General features: G+C 63.3%; 3 protein-coding genes across 20 annotated transcripts; 2 read left to right on the top strand and 1 right to left on the bottom strand.

Moving 5' to 3' along the window:
• Positions 1 to 27: 27 nt before the first annotated feature.
• On the top strand, positions 28 to 3,794 carry FOXH1 (forkhead box H1). Its single transcript, XM_019973701.2, has 4 exons — positions 28 to 588; positions 1,781 to 2,473; positions 2,759 to 2,863; positions 2,967 to 3,794. Exons 2-4 carry the CDS (start codon positions 2,300 to 2,302, stop codon positions 3,768 to 3,770), a joined length of 1,083 nt encoding a protein of 360 aa, XP_019829260.1. The 5' UTR covers positions 28 to 588; positions 1,781 to 2,299; the 3' UTR covers positions 3,771 to 3,794.
• An 80-nt stretch (positions 3,795 to 3,874) lies between these two features.
• Positions 3,875 to 11,398, bottom strand: KIFC2 (kinesin family member C2). 14 transcript variants are annotated; one of them, XM_019973568.2, is made up of 18 exons: positions 11,226 to 11,394; positions 10,926 to 11,007; positions 10,645 to 10,796; positions 10,381 to 10,519; positions 10,120 to 10,244; positions 9,949 to 10,014; positions 9,735 to 9,863; positions 9,111 to 9,188; positions 8,881 to 8,995; positions 8,698 to 8,807; positions 8,185 to 8,293; positions 7,918 to 8,075; positions 5,904 to 6,008; positions 5,702 to 5,823; positions 5,480 to 5,603; positions 5,244 to 5,373; positions 4,904 to 5,160; positions 4,402 to 4,816 (listed from the first exon to the last, which is right to left on the bottom strand). In XM_019973568.2, the coding sequence occupies exons 1-18, from the start codon at positions 11,322 to 11,324 to the stop codon at positions 4,562 to 4,564; spliced, it is 2,355 nt and encodes a 784-aa protein (XP_019829127.2). In that variant the 5' UTR covers positions 11,325 to 11,394; the 3' UTR covers positions 4,402 to 4,561. The 14 variants fall into 14 exon arrangements, with proteins under 14 accessions (XP_070658310.1, XP_070658309.1, XP_070658308.1 ...); XM_019973566.2 differs by having other exon boundaries at positions 8,176 to 8,293; positions 10,645 to 11,007; positions 11,226 to 11,396; XM_019973563.2 differs by having other exon boundaries at positions 4,402 to 5,160; positions 8,176 to 8,293; positions 10,645 to 11,007; positions 11,226 to 11,397.
• A 357-nt stretch (positions 11,399 to 11,755) lies between these two features.
• On the top strand, positions 11,756 to 25,746 carry ZFTRAF1 (zinc finger TRAF-type containing 1). 5 transcript variants are annotated; one of them, XM_070802230.1, is made up of 5 exons: positions 14,308 to 14,866; positions 22,471 to 22,709; positions 23,272 to 23,483; positions 24,805 to 24,887; positions 24,996 to 25,135. In XM_070802230.1, exons 1-4 carry the CDS (start codon positions 14,477 to 14,479, stop codon positions 24,870 to 24,872), a joined length of 909 nt encoding a protein of 302 aa, XP_070658331.1. In that variant the 5' UTR covers positions 14,308 to 14,476; the 3' UTR covers positions 24,873 to 24,887; positions 24,996 to 25,135. The 5 variants fall into 5 exon arrangements, with proteins under 5 accessions (XP_070658333.1, XP_070658334.1, XP_070658331.1 ...); XM_070802233.1 differs by lacking the exons at positions 14,308 to 14,866; positions 24,805 to 24,887 and adding an exon at positions 11,969 to 12,501 and having other exon boundaries at positions 24,996 to 25,746; XM_070802229.1 differs by lacking the exon at positions 24,805 to 24,887 and having other exon boundaries at positions 14,315 to 14,866; positions 24,996 to 25,746.
• Positions 25,747 to 26,198: the final 452 nt, after the last annotated feature.

The raw sequence follows: 26,198 nt of genomic DNA on the forward strand, positions 1-26,198 counted from the left end.
TGGCAACGCGAAACTTCCGGCCTGAGCGCCCCAGGACCGGAAACCGCCGCGCGGGGGCGGGGCTTGCCCAGAGCTACTGAGGAGGTTGCGGACCGCCGCGTGGGCAGGGGGCGGTGATGGCCTACTGGCAAAGAGAGGGCCTGCCGGGGCGAGAAGCGCAAGTAGTCACAAGTTTACCAGGAGGGAGGTCGTCTGATTAGGCTGATCTTTTAAGGAAGGGTCCGAGTTCACTCGACAAAGCAGGGGCATTACTGGGGGAGAGCATGCGCCAAGGTGGGAACAGTTGAGGTGGTGGTTTAGGAGGGTGGGGCTCGCTCTGTGGGGTATGTACAGTCACCGATGAGTAGGCAGGACGTGAGGAACCTTGAACGCCAAACCAAGAGCTGGGCTTTATCCTGGAAGCAAGGAAGGGACAGTGGAGGAAAAGCGGTGCCTTAGACCTGTTGGAGAAAAAGACCTCTCAATAACTGACTGGGCTAGGGGACACAAGAACCTCTCAGCTAGAGCCCTGGAAACGAACAGGACTTGAAGAAGTGACATGGGAGTCCAGAGGAAGCCAGATGAAATATGAAGAATCTGATAATGGAGGTAGCAATGTAGCACCCCAACATCATCATCTCAGCCCCAGGCTTCCTCCTCCAGAGCACCCATCACCCATCCCTTCTCTCAGCACCTCAGTGAGAGCCGCACATCCACTGTCTGCTCCAGATTTTCAGCCCTCTAAGGGTATAATTGGGGGCGGACTGGGCAGGGGGAGTGCTGCTGCTGCCCGAGAAAAATCTTGAGTAAAGTGATACAAAGTGTGTCCCTGTGCTTTCATGGCTTCCCTCGGGTCTGGGGGTTCTAATAGCAACACCCCACCACTGCTGGTGTCCTGGGCCTGATAAATCCCTTGTGCAAACTTGCCCAGTCCTCATGGGCGGGGGGGACCAGGCTTTGGGGTAGCATACAGAGCAGGGTACACAGCTACAGAGCACTTGAGAGGCAGAGCCACAGATCGGGCCAGGGAGGAGGTGAGGGGACAGAAGGGTCTGGGACCAGGAGAACCATGTCTCAGGGTTGCTGCCAAACACACTTTTCCAGGGCCACACCTTTGGGCCAGGCCCTGTGTCTGCTAAAGCACTTAGAGGCTCTAGCCAGGCCTGAGCAGGGGGTGCTGGCACCACAGGCTTCATGGGGCTCACCCTCCACTCGTCCCAGAGTGCCCCTTCTCCACTCAGGCCAGACCCCGCCAGCCTGGGGAGCATCTCCCTCCTTCTAGAGTAAGCTACAGGGCACTGGGAAGTCCTGTGTACCCACACATAACACAGCTGTCCTCACTCCTGCCTAGGGTGATGCCAAGTGGTCCTCCCAGGCTCCCCTGGGTAGGGACCATGATCCACAGGGATGTATTCTCAAGGCATGGCCCCAAGATGTAGCCAGTAAACCCATACGGCTAGAAGGCCTGCTTCTCCACGCACACCCACCCAGGGGCACTGCCTGAGTGCCCCAGAGGACCAATTGACCTCCTCCAATGGAAAACTTCCAAAGGGTCTGGACCCACAGGCCCAGAAGAGGGGTAGAAAGACAAACGTGCTTCCAGGAAGTTCTCTCAGGCCATGGAGGTCCAGCTGTCCCAGGGCCACTAAGGTGCAGAGTGAGTGCACAGTGAGGACCTACTGTTGACCAGCACCAAGAAGGGAGGGAAAGTGGCCTCCAGGACCTGGGGAGCCCCCTGGGGCCCTGCAGCAGCCTGTGGGAAAATCCCTTGAGTCAACTGTATCTGTCTCTTATTTATGAGGTTTCCTCCAGGAAGCCCTCCCAGACCACCATCCAAGTCCTGCTAGCTGCTTGGCCTTGAACTCTGGGCAGGACCCACCCCTTCTTGGCAGCTCATCTTGGACCAGTCACTCCTCTGTTAAATGTGAGCCTGAGATCTGGGTGGGATAAAGTGTGTGTCATAAGCCCCTTCCACAGACTTTTCTTTCCAGCTCTAGGGGGGTGCCCAAGGCAGCCCAGGGGTGAGGAATGGGGCCTGGGTGGCCGGCCACAGCCCCCACTGGAATCTTCCCTGCCCTTTCCCTCCCTTCCAGATTAACCGAAACCTGCTAATTGTGGCTGCCCTCAGCACGCTCCCCTCCCCCATCGCGTATTTCTGCCTCCCCTCCCCTCCCCCTTCCATCCGAATGATAAAGGGCTTGGCCCGCCAGCCCCCGCCTGGCCTCAGGTCCCAGCTCTACCTCCCCACACTACCACACTACCCCGTGCCCAGCGCCCACTGCCCGGCTGGGCCCCTGCCCACGTTTCCTGCTTCCCCTGCATGGGGCCCTGCAGCAACCCCGGCCTGGGTCTCCCTGAGGGGGATTCGCCCTCCCAGCCCCCCAAGAGGAGGAAGAAGAGATACCTGCGGCATGACAAGCCCCCCTACACCTACTTGGCCATGATCGCCCTTGTGATCCAGGCTGCACCCTCCCGCAGGCTGAAGCTGGCCCAGGTGAGAGGACCCCCGCCCGCTCTCCCTCGCACTCGGTGATCGGACCTGTGTCCCTACGCGTCCTCCAATGGCCTGAGGCCCAGGCTCCGGCCTCCACCCCGACCTGGCCGTCCCCAGCCATACCAGGGGGGCCAGTCCCGGCCTGGGCACCCAGGGAGAGAGCTAAAGTGCTCGGGTAGACCCCTTCCTGGCGAGGCAGGCCACGCAGTGACGAGGGGAGGGACAGCGTTGCCCCCGCCCGCGCGCCCTGGCTCACGGCGCCCACCGCCCACCCGATGGTTTCAGATCATCCGTCAGGTCCAGGCCGCGTTCCCCTTCTTCAGGGACGATTACGAAGGCTGGAAAGACTCCATCCGCCACAACCTCTCCTCCAACCGGTGCTTCCGCAAGGTAGGGCAGGGCGAGGGTCGGAGCCTGGGAGCCGGACGCCGGCGGAAATCCTGATATCCGGGGTCGTGCGGCCCCACCCAAGCCTGCTCCCCTCCCCCACCAGGTGCCCAAGGATCCCGCGAAGCCCCAGGCCAAGGGCAACTTCTGGGCGGTCGACGTGAGCCTGATCCCGGCCGAAGCGCTGCGGCTGCAGAACACGGCCCTGTGCCGGCGCTGGCAGAGCAGGGGCGCGAGGGGAGCCTTCGCCAAGGATCTCGGCCCCTACGTGCTGCACGGCCGACCCTACCAGCCGCCCAGTCCCCAGTCGCCGCCCTGCGAGGGCTTCAGCATCAAGTCTCTGCTAGGGGACTCCGGGGAGGAGACGCCGCGGAGCAGCCCCAGACGGTCAGGCTCACAGCGCTCAGGGGAGGGAGAGGTGCCTGCTGCACCCCCGCCCTCTGAGAAGCCTTTGTGGCCCGTCTGCCCCCTCCCAAGGCCCATCAGGGCAGAGGGGAAGACTTCCCAGGGGGAAAACAGCAAGCCCTCCGTCCTGTCCCCTGAGCCCAGGGCCTGGCCTCTCCACTTACTGCAGGGCACCCCAGACCCCGGGGTTCTCTCTGGTGGAGGTCACAGGGCCTCGCTGTGGGGGCAGCTGCCCACCTCCTACTTGCCCATTTACACTCCCAATGTGGTGATGCCTTTGGCCCCACTGCCACCCACCTCCTGCCCCCGGTGCCCTCCCTCCACCAGCACAGGCTATTGGGGGGTGGCCCCTGAAACCCATGGCCCCACAAGGCTGCTCTGGGATCTAGATACTCTCTTCCAGGGGGTGCCACCCAACAAAAGCATCTATGACGTGTGGGTTAGCCACCCCCGAGACCTGGCTACCCCCACCCCAGGCTGGCTACTCTCCTGGTATGGCCTGTGATGCTCCCAGGGCAGGGACTGCTTTCCTCTGCCACCCTTAGGCTTGTTGAGGAGAAACCAACGTCTGTGTGACTCTGGCAGCCTGAGACAGAGGCACCAGCCACGTTGAGAGTCCACATGTTTATTGGCTGCCCCAGAAGAGCTATGGCCCAGCAGGGCATCACCCGGCCCGATGGTTAGTTGTACCTCTCCTACCCCTAGAGGCAAGGCTGGATGGAGCAGGGCTCTGCCTGGAGTAGCCCTTCCTTTCCCCTTCCTGGTCCCACCTTCTCCAGCTCTCCGTCCATCTGTCCATCCATCACCAGCTGTCACCTCCCCTCCCTGGCTCCGGCTGGGGGAGGGAAAACCTAATGGGGCTCCAGCCTAAAGCCCTGTCCTCCCTCAGCTGTTGCCTGGGAAAGAGGAAGCACCTTGGGGGGGAAGGGGATTGAGAATGGAGACCCTACTTGGCTTTGGTGATGGAGGTGGGGCGGTAACAGTAAAGGAATAGAAAACATTTCAACGCAAGTCTGATGGGATAGTGACTCTGGTGACCACTTGGCCGCGGTCTGCCTCTGCGGCCCTGGGATCCCCTGCTGTGCGCTACGATAACAGCAGATGGTGATAAGGGGGGCGGGGGGGGGGGGGTAGTGTGATAATTACCCCAGGCGGAGCACTCCTTCAGGGTGGGAGAGGAGGGTGGGTTCTGGCAGTCTGGGGGGCAGCAGCCCCCAGAGGTCAAGGAAGTCATGAGGGAATAGGGATTTTGCTGCCTCTGCCCGCAGAGATGTGACCCAGGCTCCTTGGGCAGGACTAGGAAGGCAGGTCCTCCGGTGGTGCCAGGGCCGAGCTGGAGCCGCTGTCTAGGCCGGGGCTTGGAGGGCTGCCGGGCGACGGCGTCGGGGTGCAGGGGGTCCCGGAGAGTGGTGTGTCGGTGCTCAGGGAGGAGGGCGTCCCGGAGCGGGGGGCCCTGCGGGGCCTGGCCGGCCCCAGCTCCACTCGGCCCACACGCTCGGCGAACTTGAGCGAGCACACTGTCTCGCCGAGATCCTCGGGCCGCGTGGAGATCTGCGGGTAGCTGCGCTGGTGGGCGTGCCCTGGTGGGCGGTACCTGGCATGCAAATGACCACCCTCCCCGCCGGCCGTCCCGCCCACCTGCAGGAGCAGCACCACCGTGGCGCCTGGACCCAGCGCCGGCTGCAGCAGGCGCGTGAGCTGCGAGTCGCGGAAGGGCACGTGGGGCCGGCGGGCCCGCAGCGCGGCCATCACGCCTCCCAGTGCCAGCAGCGAGCGGTTGATGGTCCGAGCCTCCCGTAGACGCTGGGCGCCGTCCCGGTCTTCCTGCGACGTTCCGGCCGTCCCCGCCTTCCAGGCGCGCTCGGACCCCGCCAGGTCGACGAGGTGTAGCGTGCCTGCAGGAGCGAGCGAGCCCGGCGTGGACGGAGGCCCGGCGTGGGTGCAGCGAGGCCCCCGCAGGGCTCAGGCGCCGAGGTACCTGCGGTGCCGGGACCGCGCGATGGGGACGCTGTGCGCAGTGTCAGCGTGACCAGGGCGTGCGAGCGAGAGCTGCGCTGGTTCATGGCGGTGGCAGCGGTGGCCCGGTTGCTCCTCCCCAGGCTCAGCATCTGCAGGACGGGCGGACAAGGGCTGGCCTGTAGCGGGTCCCGCGCCCCCGGTGCGGGTACAGGGCGGGGGCTTGGAGGACTGCAGGGCCCCACTGGGCAGCCTCACCTGGTGCAGAGACTCCAGGTTGGGCACGTCCCAGTGGGTGAGGCCAGCCACCTGGATTCCCCCCTGGCCTGCTGGGCCCTGCCTCACTGCCAGGCGCTGGGGAGGCCCTGGGGCAAGGAGGTCCCTGGTGAAAAAGGGCAGGGCTCCGTTGGGGGTTCTGGGGGGTGGAGACAGAAGAGGTTGGGGCTGGGGGCAAGGCAGGAGGCACCAGGTGCCCCTGACCTGACAGCCTCGTTGTAGATCTCCACCATGCTGAGGGTTACACGGTGCTGCCCGCCTGTGCCCATCTCCTGGAACAGTGACTGCAGTGCCCTAGGAGCGATGCCGGGGTCCTCAGGCGGCCCCTGGGGATGGCATGGGGTGCCTCAGCAAGCTCACATCCCAGCCCCTGGCTCCGGAGCTCCCCAACTGCATCCTTTCCCACCTCCATGCTGTAGGTCTTCCCCGTCCCTGTCTGACCGTAGGTGAAAATGCAGACACTGTAGCCCCCGAGGCAGGACAGCACAGCAGACTCCAGCTCCCTGAAGACCTAGGGGTGCAAGGGGTTTGGAAGGGCCCTAAGCCTGAGGTAAGAGAACTTGACCATAACTTGATTCCCCTGGGAGGAGACTGGCTTTAGGGGAACGTAGGGGAAGCGAGGATCTCCCAACAGACAGAGGAGGCTCCCTGGACAAGGTGGCATTTGCAAGAATTTGCCAGCCAAAGAGGGAAGGAACATGACAAATAGCGGGAACAGAGTAATAGAGTCCTGATGACTGACTGCTTGGGAGACTTGGGGGTGTAGCAGTCAAGGGTCCAGACCCTGGGCTCGATGGCCAGGTTCAAACCCCAGGTGGGATTGGAGGCAAATCACTCATCTTTTCCTCTGCAAGGTGGGGACTGTAGTGGCACCTGTTGTGAGGATTAAGTGATAACGAGGAAAGAGGGCTAGTGCAGCACGTGCCACATGAAGGATGAACCCAGAGGGCCCATGGCTGGGGGGTGGCAGCAGCCAGGATCCTGAAGCCGTCCCTGGGCAGGTGCACAGAAGCAGGTGAAGGGGACATGGAGCTGGGACTTGGCATCCTGCTCACAGCTGGACACCAGCAGCAGCCTCCTGAGCAATGACAAGGTCAGCTTCCATGCCCAGAGGCATGAAAGCCTAACTGAGTAGGGAGCCGGTGCTGTCTGAAATGTTGATTGCCAGACACTAAAGCAGAACCCAGAATAGCCAGTGAGGTGGCTCAGACTCCGTGGCTAGAAAGGAGCACTGGAGGTGCTCCTGCAGAGATGGGGGCTCAGTGCCAGATGCCTTTAACTCTTTCCTCTAGAACCGGAGGGCCCTGTCCACCTGGAAGACAATGCACAAAGGGGCCCCTATCCAGGGCTGCAGCGGGCATGGAGGCTGAAGACAGGGTAGGGGTGGTGTGGGGGTAAATGGAGGTAGGTGGCAAACAGCTGTGGGGACCCCGAAAGTGAAAGAGGGAGCCCTGGCCACCTGCCAGGCACTCTCACCAGTCTGTCCCTGTGAGGCCACCACAGTCTGATCTCTGACAGCTCTGCCTCTCACCTCACCCTCCCAGCTCTCAGCCTTGTTCCTGAGCTAGGGAAGCTCCAGCTGCACAGTGTGTGCGCACTGGAGAGGGTGTGTGGGAAGCAAGGTGGCGGGCGCTGGGACTTAAGCCTCTGCTTTCCAGCTCCCTGGGTCCGGCAGCAAAGGGGAGGAGGGCAGCATCTGAGCAGGGCATTGGGAGAGCTCAGGTGCTGGAAGCTCACCTGTGCTCCCCACTCCCCCAACCACAAAGCAAGGAGGGGTACCCCTCTCAGAGCGGGTCAGTCTGAACGCTGGGCCAGGGGAGTGGACAGCCAGAGAAGCCTGGGGGACAGAGGTCCCCGGGCACAGCAGGGCCCCAGCCGGGCCCTGCAGCCCTGCGGGACTGTCACCTCAAGCATGCTCTCCTGGCACAAAGTTACTTTTGAAAATGTTAATCTTCCTTTAAGCCATAATTTGTCTTCCCCGGCCTGCAAGAGCTTGGTGAAAGTGAAGTCACTCAGTCGTGTCCAACTCTTTGTGACCCCGTGGACTGTAGCCTATCAGGCTCCCCTGTCCGTGGGATTTTCCAGGCAAAAGTGCTAAAGTGAATTGCCATTTCTTTCTCTAGGGGATCTTCCCAACCCAGGAATCGAACCCGGGTCTCCCTCATTGCAGGCAGACTCTTTACCGTCTGAGCCACCAGGGAGGCCCCAAGAGCTTGGTGGCCAGATGCAAAGGAAAAACCCTGGGAGGAAAGCAAGTGCCCAGCTAGGATGCCAGCCCTGCTCCTAGGCCCCCCGGCTCCCTCCCTTCCTTGCTGGAGTCCAGCCACCCTCTCTCCTAGGAGGGCGGACAGACAGGCGCCTCCTCAGGACTCCAGGGGATCTGAGAGACAGTCAACACAGATCCAAGGGTGGAGCATCACCTCCTCTTGGCTGGCGTGCGGAGGGAAGACCCAGTCTAGGCGGAAGCGACGCTGGTGCCCTCGATAGCAGGTGGTAACAGTGCCACCCGGGCCGGGCTCTAAGCTCACCAGGCTGGAGGGTGTCCCTGGCCTCAGCCGACACAGCACACGGATGTTTCCTGGGGTGGAGATCAGGTCCAGAGCTGCCTCCTAGGTCCTGAAGTGTGAAGAGCCTCCACGTCCCCAACCTCTGCCACTCCAGCCCTTTGCTCCCCAAACCTGCTGTACCCTTGAGCTCCAGCAGCCGCCCTGAGCATCCAGGCAGAGGCCCCTGCCGCGCCTCTGCGAGTTGACTCCCAGCCCCGTCAGCTGACAGTGCCCCTAGAGCCCAGGAAACCTGGGGGGACAGAGACGTGAGGGAGGGGCCGGCACAGGGAGGGGAGGCAGTGGAAACAGCTGGGGGATGCTGTGCTGAGGGCAGGATCTACTACGCAGCCCAGCTGCAGTGATCTACCGCTTTCTGTGGCTTCAGGCCCCAGAGGGCGGGAGTGATCTCTCAGTGACCTGGGATGGAGCTCAGGGACCTGAGGAGAATGGTGGCTCCTGGCAACCATGTGAGACATCCACTGTCACCCCAGTCTGCACAGGACACAGTCACTCTGGCTCCAGAGCCCCTGGTCTCCATCAGAGCAGACAACACCCTGGGAGTGGAAAGGAGGCGGGGACAGGGGCTCCCCAAGGGAAGGCCAGTGAAAAGGCTGCCAGAGAGCAAGTGCGAGGGAGGGAGCAAGCGGTCCTGACCTGTCCCTGGGCTTCACTCAGAGAACCCTGGCAGCTCTGGGTAAAGGTGCTGACGAGTCCCCGGAGGTCCCCACAGCCCTGACGCAAGCTGGCCATGCGAGCATGAAGTCCTGCGGGGGAGGCTATGGTGAGGGGAGGCCAGACGCCACACCTCGCCATGAGCTCCACAGCCCCGGAGCTTACCTGCCAGCTGCCCTCGCATCTGCTGCAGCTCCCTCCTGCAGTTCTGCTCAGTCTCCTGCTGGAGCTGCCGGAGGGCCCCCTGAAGGCCCTGCAGCTGCACCTCCTGCACCCCTAGCTGCCCCCACCCAACCCCACCCCTGTCACTGAGGAAACAGGCACTTACCAGGCTCTGCCTCAGACACCCCCTTCCCAGAGCCCCAGACTTCCCAGCCCCTGGGCCCAGTGCCCACCTGGACTCGGAGGGCTTCTGTGGTGTCTTGGGCTTCTTGAAGCCGCCTCCGGAGCTCCAGCAGGGCTTCTGCCTCCTCCTGCAAGGGGAGTGGGAGGTGCAAGGGGGTGCATTCCAGCTGCCCCATTTTACAGATGAGAAAGTTGAGAGGGTTGTAAAATTGGTCACACATCCGTGCCTCCCAATTCCATGCATGGGTCCTTTCCCCAAGTCCTTCTGCTCCCCTGGGGTCAGCCACTGGGAGGAGCCTTGGAGTGAACTGAGGGGATTCTCAAGTCCCACCACCCCACCCCCCACCCCTTTTTAAAAAGCATTTATTAGGCTGTGTGGGATCTTCAGTTGCAGCATTCAAACTCTTAGTTGAGGCACGTGGGATCTAATTCCCTGCCCAGGGATGGAACCGGGCCTCCTGCATGAGGAGTGCAGAGGCTCAGCCCCAGGAGCACCAGGAAGGTCCCAGCGTCCTATTCCTGAACAGGGCTGCCGTGCACTTGCTGCCCACAGTCTGGGCCCAGGTCTGAAGGGTCAGAGCGTGAGTCCTGAGAAATCACGGGCAGTGCTGCTGGAGACAAGTTGTGTGGGAGCCCCAGGCTACAGGGATGGTCGCAGCTGAGAAGCAGGATACCTGGGGGGCCCTGGTGTGGGGGGCAGGGCCCCAGTGCAGCAGGAGGTCCCGAGTAAGGCTCAAGCTCTGTTTCAGCGCTTTGTTCTCCAGAGTCAGATGCTGAACCCTTTTCTCTGAGTCTGTTGCTCCCTGGGAGAGAAGGAAGCCCTCAGGACTCACCTGGAGGCTGGTACCCTCTTGGGTCCTTCGTCCAGCCCCCATCCAGCAGCCTCACCACTCCCAGGCGCAGCTGACCCAGCTCCTCCTCCTGATGTTCCAGCTGCTGCTTCAGCTCTTCCAGCTGGAAAGGAGGGAGGGACACAGGGTGGAACACCACCTTCCAGTCCCCTCCCAGACTCCCAGCCCTTCCCAGATGCCCAGGTCCCAGCTGCTCTGGACTCCTCACCTGTCCAAGGATGAGCTGTTCCAGCCGCTGCCAAGCCCTCTGGTCCTCCTCCAGCTGAGGAGGCTGCTGTCCCTGGGCCTCGCCCCTTGGTGAAAGGGAAGGGCTTTCTTCTTGCAATGGGGATCCTGGGGTGGGGTGGATCCAATTAGAACAGAAGAGCTCTGTGGCCTGAAAGAGGGCACCTCACATCTGGCCGCTCAGGTTCTGGGGGGCGTCAACCCCTGGACAGACTCCCTCTTCAGCTCACTACTCCTTACGCACCAGCAGGAGGAGGGTGCTGCACCCCTGAGACAGGCTGCGTCCCCTGGGACAGGGCCTGCCTGCCCCTGGGACTTCGAATCCATGCCAGGAGAGCCAAGAGTTGACCAGTCACTGTCAACAGTGGGGGAACATCACCGGGCTGGGAAAGAAACAGGTATCAAAGTGGAGAAGAATGGGGGCCGGGTGTAGGAAAAACAGGGATGGATGGTGATCAGAGGACCTGGGGAAGCAGAACAAGTAGCTGGAAGAGTTTCAACTGCTCACCTTGCTCAGGTCTGAAGGAGTCCCAAAGCTCTCTTCCGCCCCCAGCTGGACTGAGAGGAACTCGGCAAGACGCACGAGAGCCTCTTCCAGAGAGACCTCTGCCGGACAGCGCTCGGCTCCCCCTCCCGACCCATCCTCGGCCTCCGAAGAGCCTGCGAGGCCAGGAAGCAGGATGGGGAGGCGCGCTGGGTCTTGTGTCGGACGCCAGGCCACCAGCCGACGCCTGCCAGGTCCCTCCCTGTATCTCTCAGCAGCGTTCCCGATGCACCAACAGTACGTACCGACCAGGCCGGTCAGCTCGGTCCACAGCTCAGCGGATGGCTGGTAGGCGCGGCGGCGACTCCCGGGCTTACAGCGGGCGCTCTAGGGAGGCAGCGGGGGAGAGGCCCTGAGGAGAGGCCAGGCAGCCCGTGGGGTCCCTGCCTCCGGGGACTTAGCCCGGTGGCTGGCTCCAGTCTCTCAGCCTCCAACACCAGAGACGGGGTCTTCGGTACGGGCCCTCCCCCGCGTCAACGCCCTGGGACCTGCGAACCGTTCTCGGGAAGAAGGTAGCCGGCCGAGCTGAGCGCTCCCCCGCTCACCTGGGCGGGGTTTTCAGCGTCGGCGGCCGCCGCGGCCCCGCCATCCCTGCGGAAGAGACTGTAGAAGATGTAGATGAGCAGCGAGTAGAAGGCGTACATGGGAGCGCGGGGCGGCAGAGGGCCCGGCTTCACGCCGCCCCGCGTCCCCGCGCCGACACCGCGCCCGCCCGCGGCAGAGCCCGCGCGCATGCTCCGGCGGCCGCCCCCTCGGCGCAGCCCCGCACCCTCTTCCAGCATCCCTACCAGTCCTCGGCGGAGGACCGCGCGCGGCGCCAACCCTCAGAGGCTGCTACCCGCAAGCATCCAACCTCCCTATCCGCGAACCTCCTGCTCGGCCCCTCCCCTCAAGGCCTGTCCTCGGCCCTTTCCAGGCCCCGCCCCCCGCCCCTCAGCCCCGCCCCCGCCCCTCCTCAGCCCCGCCCATAAAGCCCCTCCCCTCACCGCCCCTTCCTCCGCCTCCTCCCCTCACCGCCCCTTCCTCAGCCCCCTCCCCTCACCGCCCCTTCCTTCAACCCCACCTCACCGGCCCTCCCTTCACCGCTCCTTCCTCGAGCCCCTTCCCTCCTCGCAAACCATGGACTTGCGCGTCCCATCCCAAGCTGAGACCCACCTCCTCCCAGCCCCGCCCATCTCTCACGTCCATCTGGCCCCATCTCTCCCCGGGGCCAGGCTCCCTGGCCCCGCCCCCCCCAGCCGCTCTAGCCGCCGCTCTTCTCGTTGGTCGGCGCTCGGAAGCCGCAGGCCGGGTGCGAGAGGCGGAGCAGCAGCCCGAGGGCGGTACGGTGGGCTGGTTTGGGCCTCCAGCTCGCCGCTGCGTCGTGGTCAGCGGCCTGAGTGCTGGGCTGTCGCTCTTTCCCGACCGGGTTCCGAGGACGGTGCCTCCCCGAGCGCAGGGCCCTGCACCCTGACTTGGGTTCCAGGACGCCAGAAATAACGCCCACCCAGCCCTGGCTCCTCACCGCATTTTCCCTTCCCGGCCTATTTAGGCCATTCTTCCCCAAGGTTGTGGCGTCAGGGCTCCCGCGAGTTTCGGATGAGCCTATAACAATATTTAGAAATGGGACTCTGGAACCTGGGACTCCTGAAGAAACACCCTTAGGGCTCCCCGTCGCCGGCTTCTACATTCTTCTCAAGTTGAGGATCCCTTTCCTGTCCCCTTAAACTCACTACCGCCTGAGGTGTCATGACCCCCAGGCCAGGGGGCGAGTGGAGTTCCGCCCTGTCCCACCTGGCGCTGGGAGCAGTGTCTCTACACGCAGCCCTGAGCACTGCCCAGGTGAGTACATTGGGGCGGGGCAGGGGCGTAGCCTACTCCCAAATTCCTAGAGGGTGGTGGGAGGTTAGTGTGTGGGCCAGGCTTCCCTGAGACTCCCAGACCCTCCCCTGCTTAAAGGGAGGTCCTGACCCCTTTTCCCCACATTTCCTTTCCTGTGTTGACAGGCAAATCGAGGGGCCGCTGCTGGTTTCTTGCTCCAGGCCCTGGCCACCGCCACCATGCTGGCTTCAGGGCTGGGCACAGATGAAGACTGTCTTGCTGGAGCCTGGGTGGCCACTGTCATTGGCCTGCCCCTTTTGGCATTCGATTTCCACTGGGTGAATGGGGACTGCTCCTCTGCCAACCTGCTTCTGGGAGGAGGCATGGTGCTGGCAGTGGCTGGTGACCACCTTGGTGCTGAGGGCCGCTCTGTGGCTGGTCAGGCAGTGGTGCTGGTGGTCGCAGTGACCATCCTCATTGTGGCCGTTTTCACAACCAACTCTTATGGAATGTGGGGGGGTGTGATGCTGGGTGCTGCAGGTCTTCTGAGCCGGCTGGAGGAGGACAGACTCATGCTGCTGCTGCCGAAGGAGGACATCTGTCGCTGGGCCCTGGCAGGGGGCAGCTGGGCCTACCACCGGGCCCTGCACACACAGCGCCTACAGTGGGAGTGATGGCTGGAGACCACAAGGCGAAGCTTCTGCCCAGCTACCACCTTCCCGCTAGTGATAGACTCTCCTTCCCAAAGCCAGCTTTCTGCAGATTGACTATCTCCCTCTCTGGCTCAGTGTGAGGACTTGCCCAAAACCAAAATGAGGGGGACCGGGTCCCAGGCACGTTCTCAGACTTGATTTTGGGCAGGCCATGGTTGTGGATCCAGAGAGAGGCTTGGTCTCCAATAAACCTGAGGGATTTAGCAGGAATATGGACTCTGCCTCTTCTTTAGCCAGATTGAGGAGTCCTGCAGTGAACTTCCTAAGGCTCCCAGGGCAGCAACTGGTTTTCCTGAGCAAAAAAGGCAATGTGCAGGACCAACTCTGGGGGTCTCTCTCAACTTGGCCTGACGGCCCTGTTGTCAGGAGGGCCCCTGGACTGAGAAGATACAGGAGCCCTTGCTCTCCTGGGACACGATGGAGTTATGAATATCTTTGCAAGGTCTGGCTGGTGGTCCTCTGAGGCAGTGACCTTCACTGGCCGCCGGCTGGGATGAAGGCAAACGAAGCCCACAGCTGTTCACAGAAATGTACATCCCCTCCCAGGGCTGACTCAACCTCTACCCGTTTGCCCTTCGGCCTGTGCAGGGCAAGTCCTGATTTCCTAAGACCCTCGCTTTCCTTATTAGACCGCTCTGCAGCTCCGAACGCCCGGGTTAGGAGACGGGATTGGGCGGAGAGGGAGAAGTAGCCGGCAGTTTCTCGCTCCGGTGAGCTAGGCTAGAGCCCCGCGCACTCAAGCCTGGGTGTCTGGGGACAAAGGCGCAGACATGTAGACTTGGGAGTCCAAGGTTGCCCTCCTTGCCTGGGCACCCAAGGCGTGTGGTCCGGACCTGGAGTGGCAGGAAGTACCTTGCTCACCAGGTATTGTACGCCAGGACTTCCCCGCCGGGGTGAGCACCCTTCAGCTGGTCGCCCGGGACCCCGCCCACCTTCTGCAGGGGCGGGTCCTCGCGCGCCTATTGGCTCTGGACGACTCGCAGTCTCGCCCGAGAGGCCCTCCCATTGGCCTCACGCAGCTCACGTGACTGGGAGAACGAGGGGGCGTAGGCGGCGGTGGAAGGTGGGGGAGAGCGCAGCAAAAACAAAGATGGCGACCGCGCCGGGGTCGGTGGCCGCGGCGGCTGCGGGGCTACGCGCGGGCCAGACCCACTGAGGCGGCGGCATAGGGAGCGGGGCTGCGGGGTCTCGGCGGCGGCTAGAGGGCAGAGGGAGCGCGCGGCGCCCCTAACCTCCAGCCGCGGGAGCGCGCCGGCACCCGCCCGCCGGGCCGGCCGGCCGCGATGTCCGGCGCCGAGGAGGCTGGCGGAGGCGGCCCGGCCGCTGGGCCAGCCGGCTCCGTGCCGGCCGGGGTCGGGGTCGGGGCCGGGGCCGGGGCCGGAGTCGGGGTCGGGGCCGGGCCCGGGGCGGCCGCGGGGCCGGCGGCGGCGGCGGCGCTGGGTGAGGCGGCGGGGCCCGGGCTCCCAGACGAGGCGGGCCTGGCCGGCGCCCGGCAGCTGCAGGAGGCGGCGGGCGACCCCGACGCGCCGCCCAAGAAGCGGCTACGGGCGGCCGAGGCAGCCGAGGCGGCAGCAGCGGCGGCGGCGGCGGGCAGCGGGAAGCTGGAGGAGCGGCTCTACTCGGTTCTGTGCTGCACGGTCTGCCTGGACCTGCCCAAGGCCTCCGTGTACCAGGTAGGGCCGCCGGCCCGACCCCGACCCGGCTCGGCTCCAGCCCCGCCGCGGCCGGCCCCCCCGGCACCGCGTCTCCTCGGAGGCCAGGCCGGAGCCCTGGGGCCCAGAAGTGGGACTCTGGCGCCTGTTCGGAAGCTCCTTTCTCGTTCTCTGGCAACTTTTTTGTTTCCTGTTCGGAACCCCTTTTTTTCTCCTGCTCTTATACCCTGATGGGAACCTCTTGTGTCCCACTTAGACGCCCCTTCTCTTTCCCGCTTCTCCTGTTCTCTTCTCTTCAGCACTCCCCAGCCCACCTTCAAACTGACCCCAGAGAAAGCTGGTGACAGATGTGGGCTCCTCTCCACTTCCCGGCCTGCTCCCCGAAGCCCTGAGCTCCCTGGGCTCTAGGAGCCCCTGGTCTTGGCTCTTCCTCAAGAGTTCTTGTCACTTTCTTTGCAGACACCCCCCGCCCCCCGCCGCCGCCGCCCAAACTTGTCCTCATGCTCGTCCTGTATCCCTTTACCCTTTGCAGTGGAAAAATCCCCTTCCCCTTGTTATTTATTTCTGGAAAAACTTTGAGAAGGGAAGGGCTCACGTCTTGCCTTCCCCCACCCGTACCCTCACTCCTGGTATGGATGAACTGCCTACCTCAAGCCCCACAGTCTGGGCCCCTTCCCCAGCCCAGCCCAGCACCTTCTGGGCTTGCTTTGCCTCAGACTGGGCTCCTGCCCCGTCCCTCGTCACCCACACCAGGCCTGGCTTCCTAGGCTACTGGCGCTCCAGGAGGTCTGTTGGCTTTCTTTATACATGAAGAGGCAGCCTAGTGGCTGGACTCCGAATCCTTAACCAGCTCAGGCCTACCAGAGAGGGTACTGGACCCTGGGGGATCATATTCATGCACCACCCAGCGACAGGGTCACACTCTGGTCCCAGGGTCACTGTGCAGTGTTCTGCTCTCTCTGCTGTCTGTCTGTCCACGCCAACCCCCATCTCTGATTTCCCTCCCCCAACTGCTTTGAGGAGCTCTTGTCACCTTTGTTTGCATTTACAGGAGCTGGACATGACTGATGAGGCCTTGTCCCCCTGCTTGTGCTCAACCTGGGGGCTGTGGTGAGAAGGTCATTTTTGTGCTAGACAGTGCAGGGCTAGTGTGGATTTCCCAGCCTCTGGATCTCCGGCTCCTTCCTGCTCTGGCAGGAGGCTGCTGGGGACGACCCCAGTGTGCCTGGATGATGGAGAGACGAAAGAGGAGGCATTGGTGGGGGAGAGGACACTGGTTTTCGACTCACTTTCCTGGGTTTTGGGAAGCTCCTGGCCAGAGGTCCTAGCTCACGGGTACCACAGGCCTCCTGGCTCAGTACAAATGGCGGTAGTGCGTCTCATAACTCCCTCAGGCTTCGGGGTGCGCCTGAGGACCTGTCCTTCCTCTTACCCCTTTTGGTTGCCCATGACCTTTTGATTCTTCCAGAAGGACTTTTCCCTGGGCCTTAATTGAGACAGTGGGAGACCAAGTCAGTGGTGCGAAGTCCCAGGGGAATTTGGGGGTGCCTCGTCTTCCCTCATGTGAGTGGGCTGGAGCTGGACCTGGCATCAGAACAGACCATGCAGTGCCGGCTCTTGGTCCACTCAGCAGAGACAGCTGCATTTCTGCCTCTGGCCAGAGCTTCTGGTGACCGGGCCTCTGAGCCTGGCTGGTTCAAACCGGCCCACACTGTGCCGGGAGCTGAGGTCTGTCCTGGCCCGGCTGGAGGCAGGCGGCTGAGCAGCTCTGATGAAGGGTGAAGGCACTGTGGCCACGTGGGCTGTGGCCTTGCCCATGACCTCGTGGGCTCTGCTCAGTGCTTCCCCAGGAATGGGCCTACTGAGCAAGGAGAGCCACGGATGGTGCTGGCGCTGGCCGTCTGCCCCACCTCCATCCTTCCCCAGTGACACCGGGCGTTGGCAGGGAGTGAATTTCCTCTCATCTCTAGAGGCTTGAGAAAGCTTTAGAGCATGTGGTCAGTGGGAGAGCCATTGGCTCTGGAAGAGTTGGTCAGAGCCCCGCAACAGGTCAGAACTCACTTTGGCTCCCTGAAGTCTTGCTGTGGAATGGGGGCCCCTGATGTGGATGCCCAGCCGTTCCCACACTGGAGCCTGGGGTGAGTGGGGCCCCGAGGGAAGGCTTCTTGGTCGCTCCTTGCTGCAAGTAGTATTCCAGGTCACCTTCACAGCCACCCCGGATGGGGTCATTGATGGGGGAGAGGTTGAAATGGACCTGGAGCCCTGCGCCATTTTCTCCTGGGAGGATCTGGGCAAGGATGGCATGGGTCCTGCATGTACTACCTTGAAATGAGTGGACGCAGAGCTCTCTGCGTGTCCCTGGTTGGGGCCCACTGCTTGCTGTGTCTTCCTGGCCTGGGTTCAGCCTCTCCACTTCTGCTGGCCGTCTTGGTGAGTTACACTGATGGGCTGTCTGGTGCACTTGCCTCTGGTGTTGTGGTATATTTTGCTCTCTGTTGCTACAGGCAACATTTAGCCTGACCCCACCAGGATACATGGCTTGGGGCCGGCACCAGCCGTGCCATGCATCTGAGGGCTGTTGCAGTTGGTGCCCAGTTCTGGGGGTGAGGAGAAGAGCCAGTGACCATGCTGAGCCCTCGTGCAGTGCCTGGTGCTGGGGTGTCTGCATAGGCCTCTGGATGTGGCTGGGCACACAACTCGAGAGCTTGCTCTCTGGCTGCCAGCTCCTACCTCCGTGCCTCTGGGGAAGCCTGGGTAGTGCCGAGAGCAGACACGGTGGCATGCCTGGGCTTGGTCACCTGTCCCTGATTGGAAACCCTTGCCCACATCCAGTCTGCCACACCACCTGGGTTGGGACTCTTGCTGTGGAGTCAGACCAGGGCGCTCATGCAACTGGTTCTCACCATGGCCTTTGTTAGGTTGGGTCAGGTCAGGATTGCAGCTGGTACGGCAGGTGCTGGTTTTGCTGTTCTTATGTGGGTGTTAGATGCATCCCTGGTGCCTGGCCTGACAAGGTGTGCAGCTGCTTTCCAGGCTCTCGGATAGGCACAGCAGCGGGCAGCCAGGTAGGGGTAGGCGGTCAGGGGTGCAGCCGGGACAGAGGATAGGAGCTCTGCGCTGGGCGCGGCGGGCAGTGGTGCTGCGCCTGTTCTGCATGCAGTTCTGGGGCCCCAGGGCACTGTGACCCGGCTCCTCTGCCATCTTCGGGGGAAACACAGCTTCAGCATGTGGGCCTGGGGTGCTGCCCCCTCATCTGATTCTTGACCCCCGTCCGGGCTCGCCCGCAGCCCTTCACGCAAGGCAGACTTGTCCCTGACCCCGCTGATGTCAGCGAAGGCTCTGAGCCGCAGACCAGCCTCTGAAGTACAGGCCCAAGAGGCTCTGCCACCCCGACTCGGTTCTCAGCCAGGAGAGCGCCTGTGCCCCCGTGAGGGTGGAGGAGCTGGGGCCTCTGTCACAGGCTGTGGCGCCAGCTGGCCTGGTGCCTGGTCCACTGCCTCAGGCCTGAGCCCCCTCCAGCCCTTTCCTCTGGTGCCCCTTCTGCCTGGGGGCCCTCTTCAGTCCTTTCCCCTCCCACTCCCGCGGGCCCTGCTGAGGCAGCACCCCGGGCCAAGGCCGTCCTCTCCCTGCTGCGGGATGCCTTTCCCGCCCCACCTGCCCGGCCAGTGGCACCGTCTGCCCCGGGGGAGGGTTGAGGCCGTGCTGCTGTGCCTTCTGTCCCCAGCAGGCCTCAGGTCAGCCCAGGGCCTTGGCCACCTGGTGGGCGGTCGTGTGGGTGAGAGGCCTGAGGCAGGGGTGGCTCCATCTCTGCCCAGGTCCTGGCCAGCGTGGGCACCTGCCTTGGGGATCCTGTGAGTGCCCCGCCTCAGCACCTGTCCACCTGCCTGGTGCCACAGACTCTGTTCGTGGTGATGTTCAGGGGTCTCCCACGGGGCTGCCCACCCGCGTGGCTGGGGGTCCTCTTCCCTAATGCCGAAACTGCCGGCTCCCGCTTTGAGAACCTGTCTGCTTAGCCATCCACACCAGGGGAAGAGCCAGTCTGTGGCCACGAGAAGTTGTGCTTGCTTGAGCTGGCTGTCACTTTAGTTAACGTTTGGTCCAGGCAGGACTCTTGGTCCCCGCCCAGGTCCCCGAGCCTTGGGGTGGGGAGTCGGGCTGCTGGCCCAGAGCTTCAGCCCCGAAACCTGGGGGAAGGTTGGAGTCCTGGCTTGCCCTGAGAAGGGGCCTTCTGCGTCTCTTGACGAAAGAAGTCAAGGAGACGTTGGACAGAGGGTGCAAGGGTGTGGGGTGCCGTGAGGCCCTACTGGGCCAGGTGACAGGGTGGGGGTTCGGCTCCAGCTGGGCTGAGGGGCACGTAGATGGTTAGTGCCTCCACTGTGCTTGGAGGGCGGGCTGGTCCCGTGAGTCTGGGTTCTGAGCCTGCCTTTACTGGTAAGCAGTGGCGTTTAGGGGGCACCCCAGGGTTTGAGGGGACCATGCACTCCGGGCTGTAAGACCTACTGATCAAGGACTTGATCAAGTACTGAGGGCACTTTGTAAGATCTGTGTTTGTCCCAAGGCCCAGAGCCCAGGGCTTTTCCTCAGGAGTGCAGACACAGCTTCCAGCTGCCCCAGGGAAAAGTGGTTCAAGCAGAGGCCTGACCTGCACGGCCTAGGTGCACTGGCCAGGTGATGACCTCGGGGGCAGGTGCAAATGCCCCCTTCAGGGCTGTTGCAGAGGGACTTGACTGAAGAACCCAGTGGGAGGGAGGGCCTTTGTTGAGGCAGGCTTGTGCCTGGAGCCCTTCCTGAGGCTCCTGGGCAGGGGTGTGCAGAGGCCCGCTGGCGGTGGCAGTTAGTTCTGTGCCCTCGTGTGGTGCTGCCGTACCTCTGCTGCACATGGTAAGACCCGCGTGTTCTCATTGCAGGTTTTTTTGGGGGGGGGGGTGGGTGGAGCAAACTTGTGGGATCTAGTTCCCTGACCAGGGATCACACCTGTGCCCCCTGCAGTGGAAGCACAGAGTCTTAACCACTGGGTCTCCAGGGAAGTCCCTTTGCCTTATGTGCTTGAGAAAATGAGGCCCAGAAAGGGAGGTGGCCAGTCTGTGGTCGTCCTGCCGGTGGCCTGTGGGGTCTGGCCAGCCTGGAGCCCCCTGCCCAATCCTTCCTGTCTCTCAGGTCTTCCTGGCAGGTGGTGGGCAAGCAGCCCAGGCTGGGTGCGGCAGGAGCTGCTCCGTGGCGGGCCCATGCTCTCAGGGGCTTGGCCCTGGCAGTTGTGTGGGGCACTCTGGCCTGCCCTGGCTGGTGCTGTCCATCAGAGGCTTGGCGCACAACCAGTACTGGGCTGAGCCCTCTGAAGCCCAACTTCTGGCTGGGCAAGAGGCCCGCTGCCTCGGCCAGGCCTGTGTGCAGAGTTGGGTCTTGGTCGGGGGTCCAGGGGGTCCTGGATGTGGGGAGGGCTCGAGTGTGGTGATTGCAGACAGACCCGCAGGCAGGTCACCTGTTGCCCCCCCAGAGAGTGTCCCTTGGGTGGCCGATAAGGGACTAGCTGTGGATATTTGCTTGCCCCTCAGCCCTTCGCTGTGTTCGATCCGAGAACTGAGCTCTTAGGGCTGGAGGGGCCGTCACCGTGTCTCCCCAGAGGCCAGGAGACGGCTGGTGCCTGTGTTAGGTCTGGAGGCTCCGGGAGGCCGGACAGAAGCTGGCCTGGAACAGGGTTGCTCCTGCAACCCCCAGGTTCTGAGGGGAGGCCTGCAGGTCACCCCATTTTCTCCCAAGCAGTGGACTTTCAGGGCAGGGCCAGGAGTGAGCAGTCACACACTGGGCAGCCTCGCATCCCTCACGGGGTCCCTGGACCCCATCCCGAGTCTCTTGCCCTCAGGCCCACATCCTGGCTGGACCACCAGAGACCAGAAAAGCCAGCTGGGCCGGGCCCAGCAGCAGCTGTTGCTCTCCACCCAGACCCTCGGGCCCTGCCTGAGGGCATCTAGAACTAACGTTGGCCGCACAAAGTAGTGTGGGGTCCCAGGCCCTGGGGTCCCAGCGTCCGGCCGGCTCCCTCCCTGGGGTGCTGGGCAGGTGTGGTGCTGCCTTGCCTGGCACTTCCTCCCGTGAGTCAGCGGTCAGGTTAGCAGGTCCTGCTCGCCTTTCTGCCTCTGGAGGTCACAGTGACTCTCTCTGTGGATGTGGCTTGGTGCAGCCAGGCCCTCGGGCCCACCTGCGCGGGGGCTTGGAGAACACACCCGACCTGGGCGGGCGGCAGCAGCCTGTGGTGCCTGGTCCTCCACTGTCCTCTGCACTCAGACCTCTCTGGCTTCTCCACGACTCGGGGGGTGGACAGAACAGATTCCTTTTCTGCCCTGACTGTTCTTGGCACCAGCCTCACCTCCACCCTCAGCTAGCCCGCATGTCCAGAGCAGACCCTGCCAGGCTCCCCCCTCATCTCACACACTTTAATCTTTCACCTGACTTAGAAATTGAGATTTGAGTGCAGCTGATCTAGGGCACTTGTGTGGACCTGAGTTCTGTGTCTGAGGCCTTTGTCTCTGGCCCCCAGTCAGCCTTCAGCACGTAGTCCCCTCACCCACTAGACCCCAAGCGTGGCCTGTCGGTGCTGAGAGCCCACTCGGCCTCCTGCAGCCCTCAGCTCCGTGCCCGGACCCTGGAGCGGTGGGGTGGAGGCTGGTGTTCACTGAGGACCCACCTTTTGCGGGCCTGGCCTGGCAGTAGCCCCGATCGTCTCAATTGCATTGCATCCCACTTGCAGAAGGGTCCTGGGCCCCAGGGGAGCTGGTGGGCGCACTGTCCGCCTGCTCATCCTCTGCCCTGGGCGTCTTGCGGGGGAGGTGGGTGCCCAGAGCGGGGGCACCACACTCCCTCCCAGGCTCAGCGACCACCCAGTGTGCCCCAGAGGACATGGCTCGTCTGCTCCTGCACCACTGGTTCCCTTGTGGGCCTCTTCTAACCCAACCCTGTGAGTCCCTGCAGACCCGAGCCCATAGCCCAAGTGTGTCAGTGGCATCAAGTGGGTGCTCTGGGGATGTGTGGAGCACCCTCCCTCAATGAGGGAGCTGAGCCGGCAGCCTGCTGTCCACACACCAGGCCCCCAGGCTGGAGGGGAGGTGGACAACCGCAGCGTTTGGGCCTTGGATCCACAGGCTCAGAAAGGGAGGGGCCGGCTCCAAGGCTGAAAGCCAGCAACCCCCTGCAGACACGCGCTGCCCCTGTGCCCAGCCCGTGCCAAGGGTCTCCCCATCTGCCCGGGCTGTGCTGCCAGCCATTAAGAAAGCCACTGGTGGGATCCAGCCCCTTGGGGGGGTGGCAACTGCCTTGCCACCTGTGCCGGCCCAGGAGGCCAGTGTGGCGGGGCCTGGGTGAGGGCACACCTGCCAAGGGTGGGAAGCTCGCCGAGAGCACGTGTGCTCCAGGCGTCCCCGAGTCAGGCTCTGCTGGCGGCGAGGGCCACCTCGAGACCCGCCCTCCCCACGGGGCCGTGCGGGCTCCGGAGGCCAGACCTGTGCTTCTCAGACCGCTGCCTGCCTGTGGCCCCTGCAGCTGCAGCCCTGGGAGGGGCCGGCCATGGGGCGGGTGCGCCTCTGCCTGGTCCCGCAGGTCCGTGAGCTTCATCTCCCTTTCCTTCTCCGCAGTGTACTAACGGTCACTTGATGTGCGCTGGCTGTTTTATCCACCTACTAGCAGATGCCCGGCTGAAGGAGGAGCAGGCCACGTGCCCCAACTGTCGTTGTGAGATCAGTAAGAGCCTCTGCTGCCGCAACCTGGCCGTGGAGAAGGCCGTGAGCGAGCTGCCCTCTGAGTGTGGCTTCTGCCTGTGCCAGTTCCCCCGCTCCATCCTGGAGAGGCACCAGAAAGAGGAGTGCCAGGACAGGTGAGCGTCTGGACCAGCTGGCCCGCCTGCCTCCAGGCCCTGGCAGGGCGGGGTCAGCGGGAAGCTGCTAGGGCAGGCAGGCCCCACAGACAGGGCTTAGATCCTCACCTGGCAGCCTCTGGAGTCACCCTGGCCCTCCAGAGTTCTTGTGGCCGTGTGGTGACTTCTTCCTTGAAGCCTGTCCTTGGTGGTCCTGGGCCAGTAGAGTGTGGCCAGCCCAAGGGCTCTGGGATCGTGGTGTAAGGGGGCACTGGCTCCACAATCCCCTAGGGAGCCAGGCCACTGAGCCTCCCTGGAGCGGAGCCATGCAGGGCTTAGGACTTTCGTGGAGGGCCCACCCCGGTGGGTGTAGGTGGTGTGCACACCCACAATTCACACATGCCCTGCTCCTTCCTAGGCCCTCCCGAGCTCTGACCCCTTCTCGGGGCCAACACATGGGGTATTTGTCCTTCAGGGAGCAGTTCAAATGAGAAGGGCTGGGTGGACGCACCCCTTGGGAGGACCCCTGGCACGGCCGCCTTGCATAGGCAGGGTGTGACCGCAGTGCTCACCGCCTCCCCAGGGTGACGCAGTGCAAGTACAAGCGCATCGGCTGCCCGTGGCACGGCCCTTTCCACGAGCTGACGGTGCACGAAGCCGCGTGTGCCCACCCAACCAAGACAGGGAACGAGCTGATGGAGATCCTGGATGAGATGGACCAAAGCCACCGCAAGGAGATGCAGCTCTACAACAGCATCTTCAGCCTGCTCAGCTTTGAAAAGATCGGCTACACAGGTGAGGCGCCCTGCCGCCTGCTGCACCCCACACAGGCTGGGGCGGGGCCGGCAGCCAGGAGCCAGGGCAGATGCACCCGGTGGCTAGGCTCTGGATGAGCTCCTGGTGCATGGGAGGATGCCTCGGGGAAGAGGGCTGGAGGCTGAGCAGGGGGGCCAGATAGGACCCTGGGGGCCCTTGCATGGCTCTGCAGAGGCCCCTCTCCCTGGCGTCCCCACCCTGGTCCTGTGACCCCGGCAAAGTGGTGTCCTCACTGCGGGGGGCTGCACGGCCTTAGGACTGGTGGATTCTCACTGGAAGGTGGGTGTGTCTGGGGGGCTCTGGGAGCTGAGGGCCTGCCCTGCGGAGCCAGGGGCAAGAAGAGCAGTCATCACATCGGGTCCTGCCAAAAGGCAGTTACTGCAGTGGCCACAGGCTTCCTGAGGCCAGTGAGAAGATGGGCAGGGCTGGGGCTCCAGAGCGAGCTGAGGGGGCCCGACTCAAACCGCAGAGCCGGGAGTGGATGCCCAGGGATGGGCAGGCTGGACTGCGCCCAGGCCCGCTGGATCTCCTGGGCTCTCCTGGTCACCACCACTGCATTTGGACACTCTGGGGAGCAGGAGTCAGGCCAGAGCTCGCTCTAGACAGAGGATGGCAGGAAGCCTGTGCTCGCTGGAGCTCACGCCCGGCGGCCAGCTCCACGTCAAGGGCAGTCAGGCAGCAGTCAGACTGTGCTGCCTGGGCCGGGCCTGGCTTCGTGCGGGCCCGCGGAGGCCCAGGGAGCCGAGGGCTTGGCCTCAGCAGCAGAAGGCCATGGCTCTGGTTAGTCGTAGCCTCGGCTGCCGTGGTGGGCACCGTGTCCCAGACCACCCAGCCTGGAGAGTCCCTGTGGACCGAGGCGTCGTGACTGCGGCAGTGGCCGGGAAGGGAGGATTGGCCACCTCTGCAGAGGGACTTGCCGGCCAGGGGCCACGGGCTCTACTGTGAGGACTGTGTGGCGGCAGTCACCGCTGACTGAGGGGCCCTTCGGCCAGCTGGCAGAGCCAGGACTGGGCCCTCAATGGGGCTGCGCCTTGAGGCCCAGTGTGGGCTCGGGGGCCACGTGCCAGCCCAGCTACCGGCTTTTCTGGCAGCTCTGTATCAGAACCAATAAAGTGCACTTTTTCACAGAACTGCATCCTGTCTGTGTGTCTGCTTACCCCGGCTCCCCTGGGTGGGGCCGCTCGCCCTGCGGGGCCCCGGGGGGAAGAGGAGGGGCCAGTGGGGGTCCGGCCACACCGGCCACTCTCCCCTCAAAGCCTCTGGGTTCCCTGCCGCTAACGAGTGTCACTTCTGTTTGTAGTTGTTCCCCCAAAGCTTGCGTGCGCCTTCGTTTGCCCTAATGGGTTTGATTTGCCTTGTGACAAGTAGAGCTGCTGCGTCCGGGTAAGTTGCCTTCCTCCCTGGCCGAGCCCTTCTCCTCGGCCGGCCGGGAAGGCGCCACCCTGGCCCTGCCCCCTCTGACCGCCGGCCCCGGCCTGTCTGTCTCCACAGAGGTCCAGTTCCGGCCGTACCGCACAGACGACTTCATCACACGTCTGTACTATGAGACGCCTCGGTTCACGGTGCTGAACCAGACGTGGGTCCTGAAGGCACGCGTGAACGACTCGGAGCGCAACCCCAACCTTTCGTGCAAGCGCACCCTCTCCTTCCAGCTCCTGCTCAAGAGCAAGGTCACTGCGCCCCTGGAGTGCTCCTTCCTGCTGCTCAAGGGCCCGTACGACGACGTGAAGATCAGCCCCGTCATCTACCACTTTGTGTTCACCAACGAGAGCAACGAGACGGACTACGTGCCGCTGCCCATCGTCGACTCCGTGGAGTGCAACAAGCTGCTGGCTGCCAAGAACATCAACCTGCGGCTCTTCCTGTTCCAGATTCAAAAGTAGGCGGCCCCGCCCACGCCCACGGCCGCGGCTGCACCGCGCCCTTGCCCATCTCAGCGGAGAAGGGACGGAAGCGAACCCTGGGATGTCTGCATGTGTGTGCGAAGGTGGGAGCCCCCTCGCCCTCTGCCCCACCTCCCCTGTCCTGGGCGCCGGAGGCTGGGCCCCGAAGAGGAGACACTGCTTGGGGACCCAAGGGGTGTGGCGTGGCTCAGCTGCCTGGCCCCAGCCCCAGCGTGCAGTGGGCCCCATGCCTGCTCTGGGCTGCACACCGAGCCACCCACAGCTTCTGGGCCGGGCTCGGGGGCACTGACCACAGACAGCATATTTGATTGCAATTAAAAAGGCACCCTTGTTTCCTACTTTCTGTTTTGTTCAAGAGGAAGGCGTGGCTATAGTTGAACAGAATGGGGTCTTCAGTTTGGCCAAGGTCAGAGCCCATCCCTCAGGAGAGACTTGGAGTTGCTGCCCCCTCTGTTGTAGGCCTCGGGGAGCGAGCAGTCAGTTTCCCCAGCACACCCACCCCCAGCTGCTCCAGGGAGGCAAGGCTTAGCTACAGGGCTCAGCAGGCTCTTCGGAATGCAGGGTGATTTTCTGTCTCTTCCCAGGAAAATAAACCCTTTATGGGCTCTTGTCTAAGTTACACAAATTTAGCAAAAGAGACTCTATCTTCTCTATTCAGTCTCAAGGACTCAGTGTCTTCAGGTCATGAGGAGAGTTTTGGGGTGCGCTGGCAGTGAGCAGGCCTGGCTGGCTGAGGGTCTGAGTGGTCCAGCTGCCCCCAGACTGCTCTCAGGGACCATCCGCTGGTCCT

This window comes from Bos indicus, chromosome 14 (assembly GCF_029378745.1).
Source record: "Bos indicus isolate NIAB-ARS_2022 breed Sahiwal x Tharparkar chromosome 14, NIAB-ARS_B.indTharparkar_mat_pri_1.0, whole genome shotgun sequence".
Lineage (NCBI taxonomy): Eukaryota > Metazoa > Chordata > Mammalia > Artiodactyla > Bovidae > Bos > Bos indicus.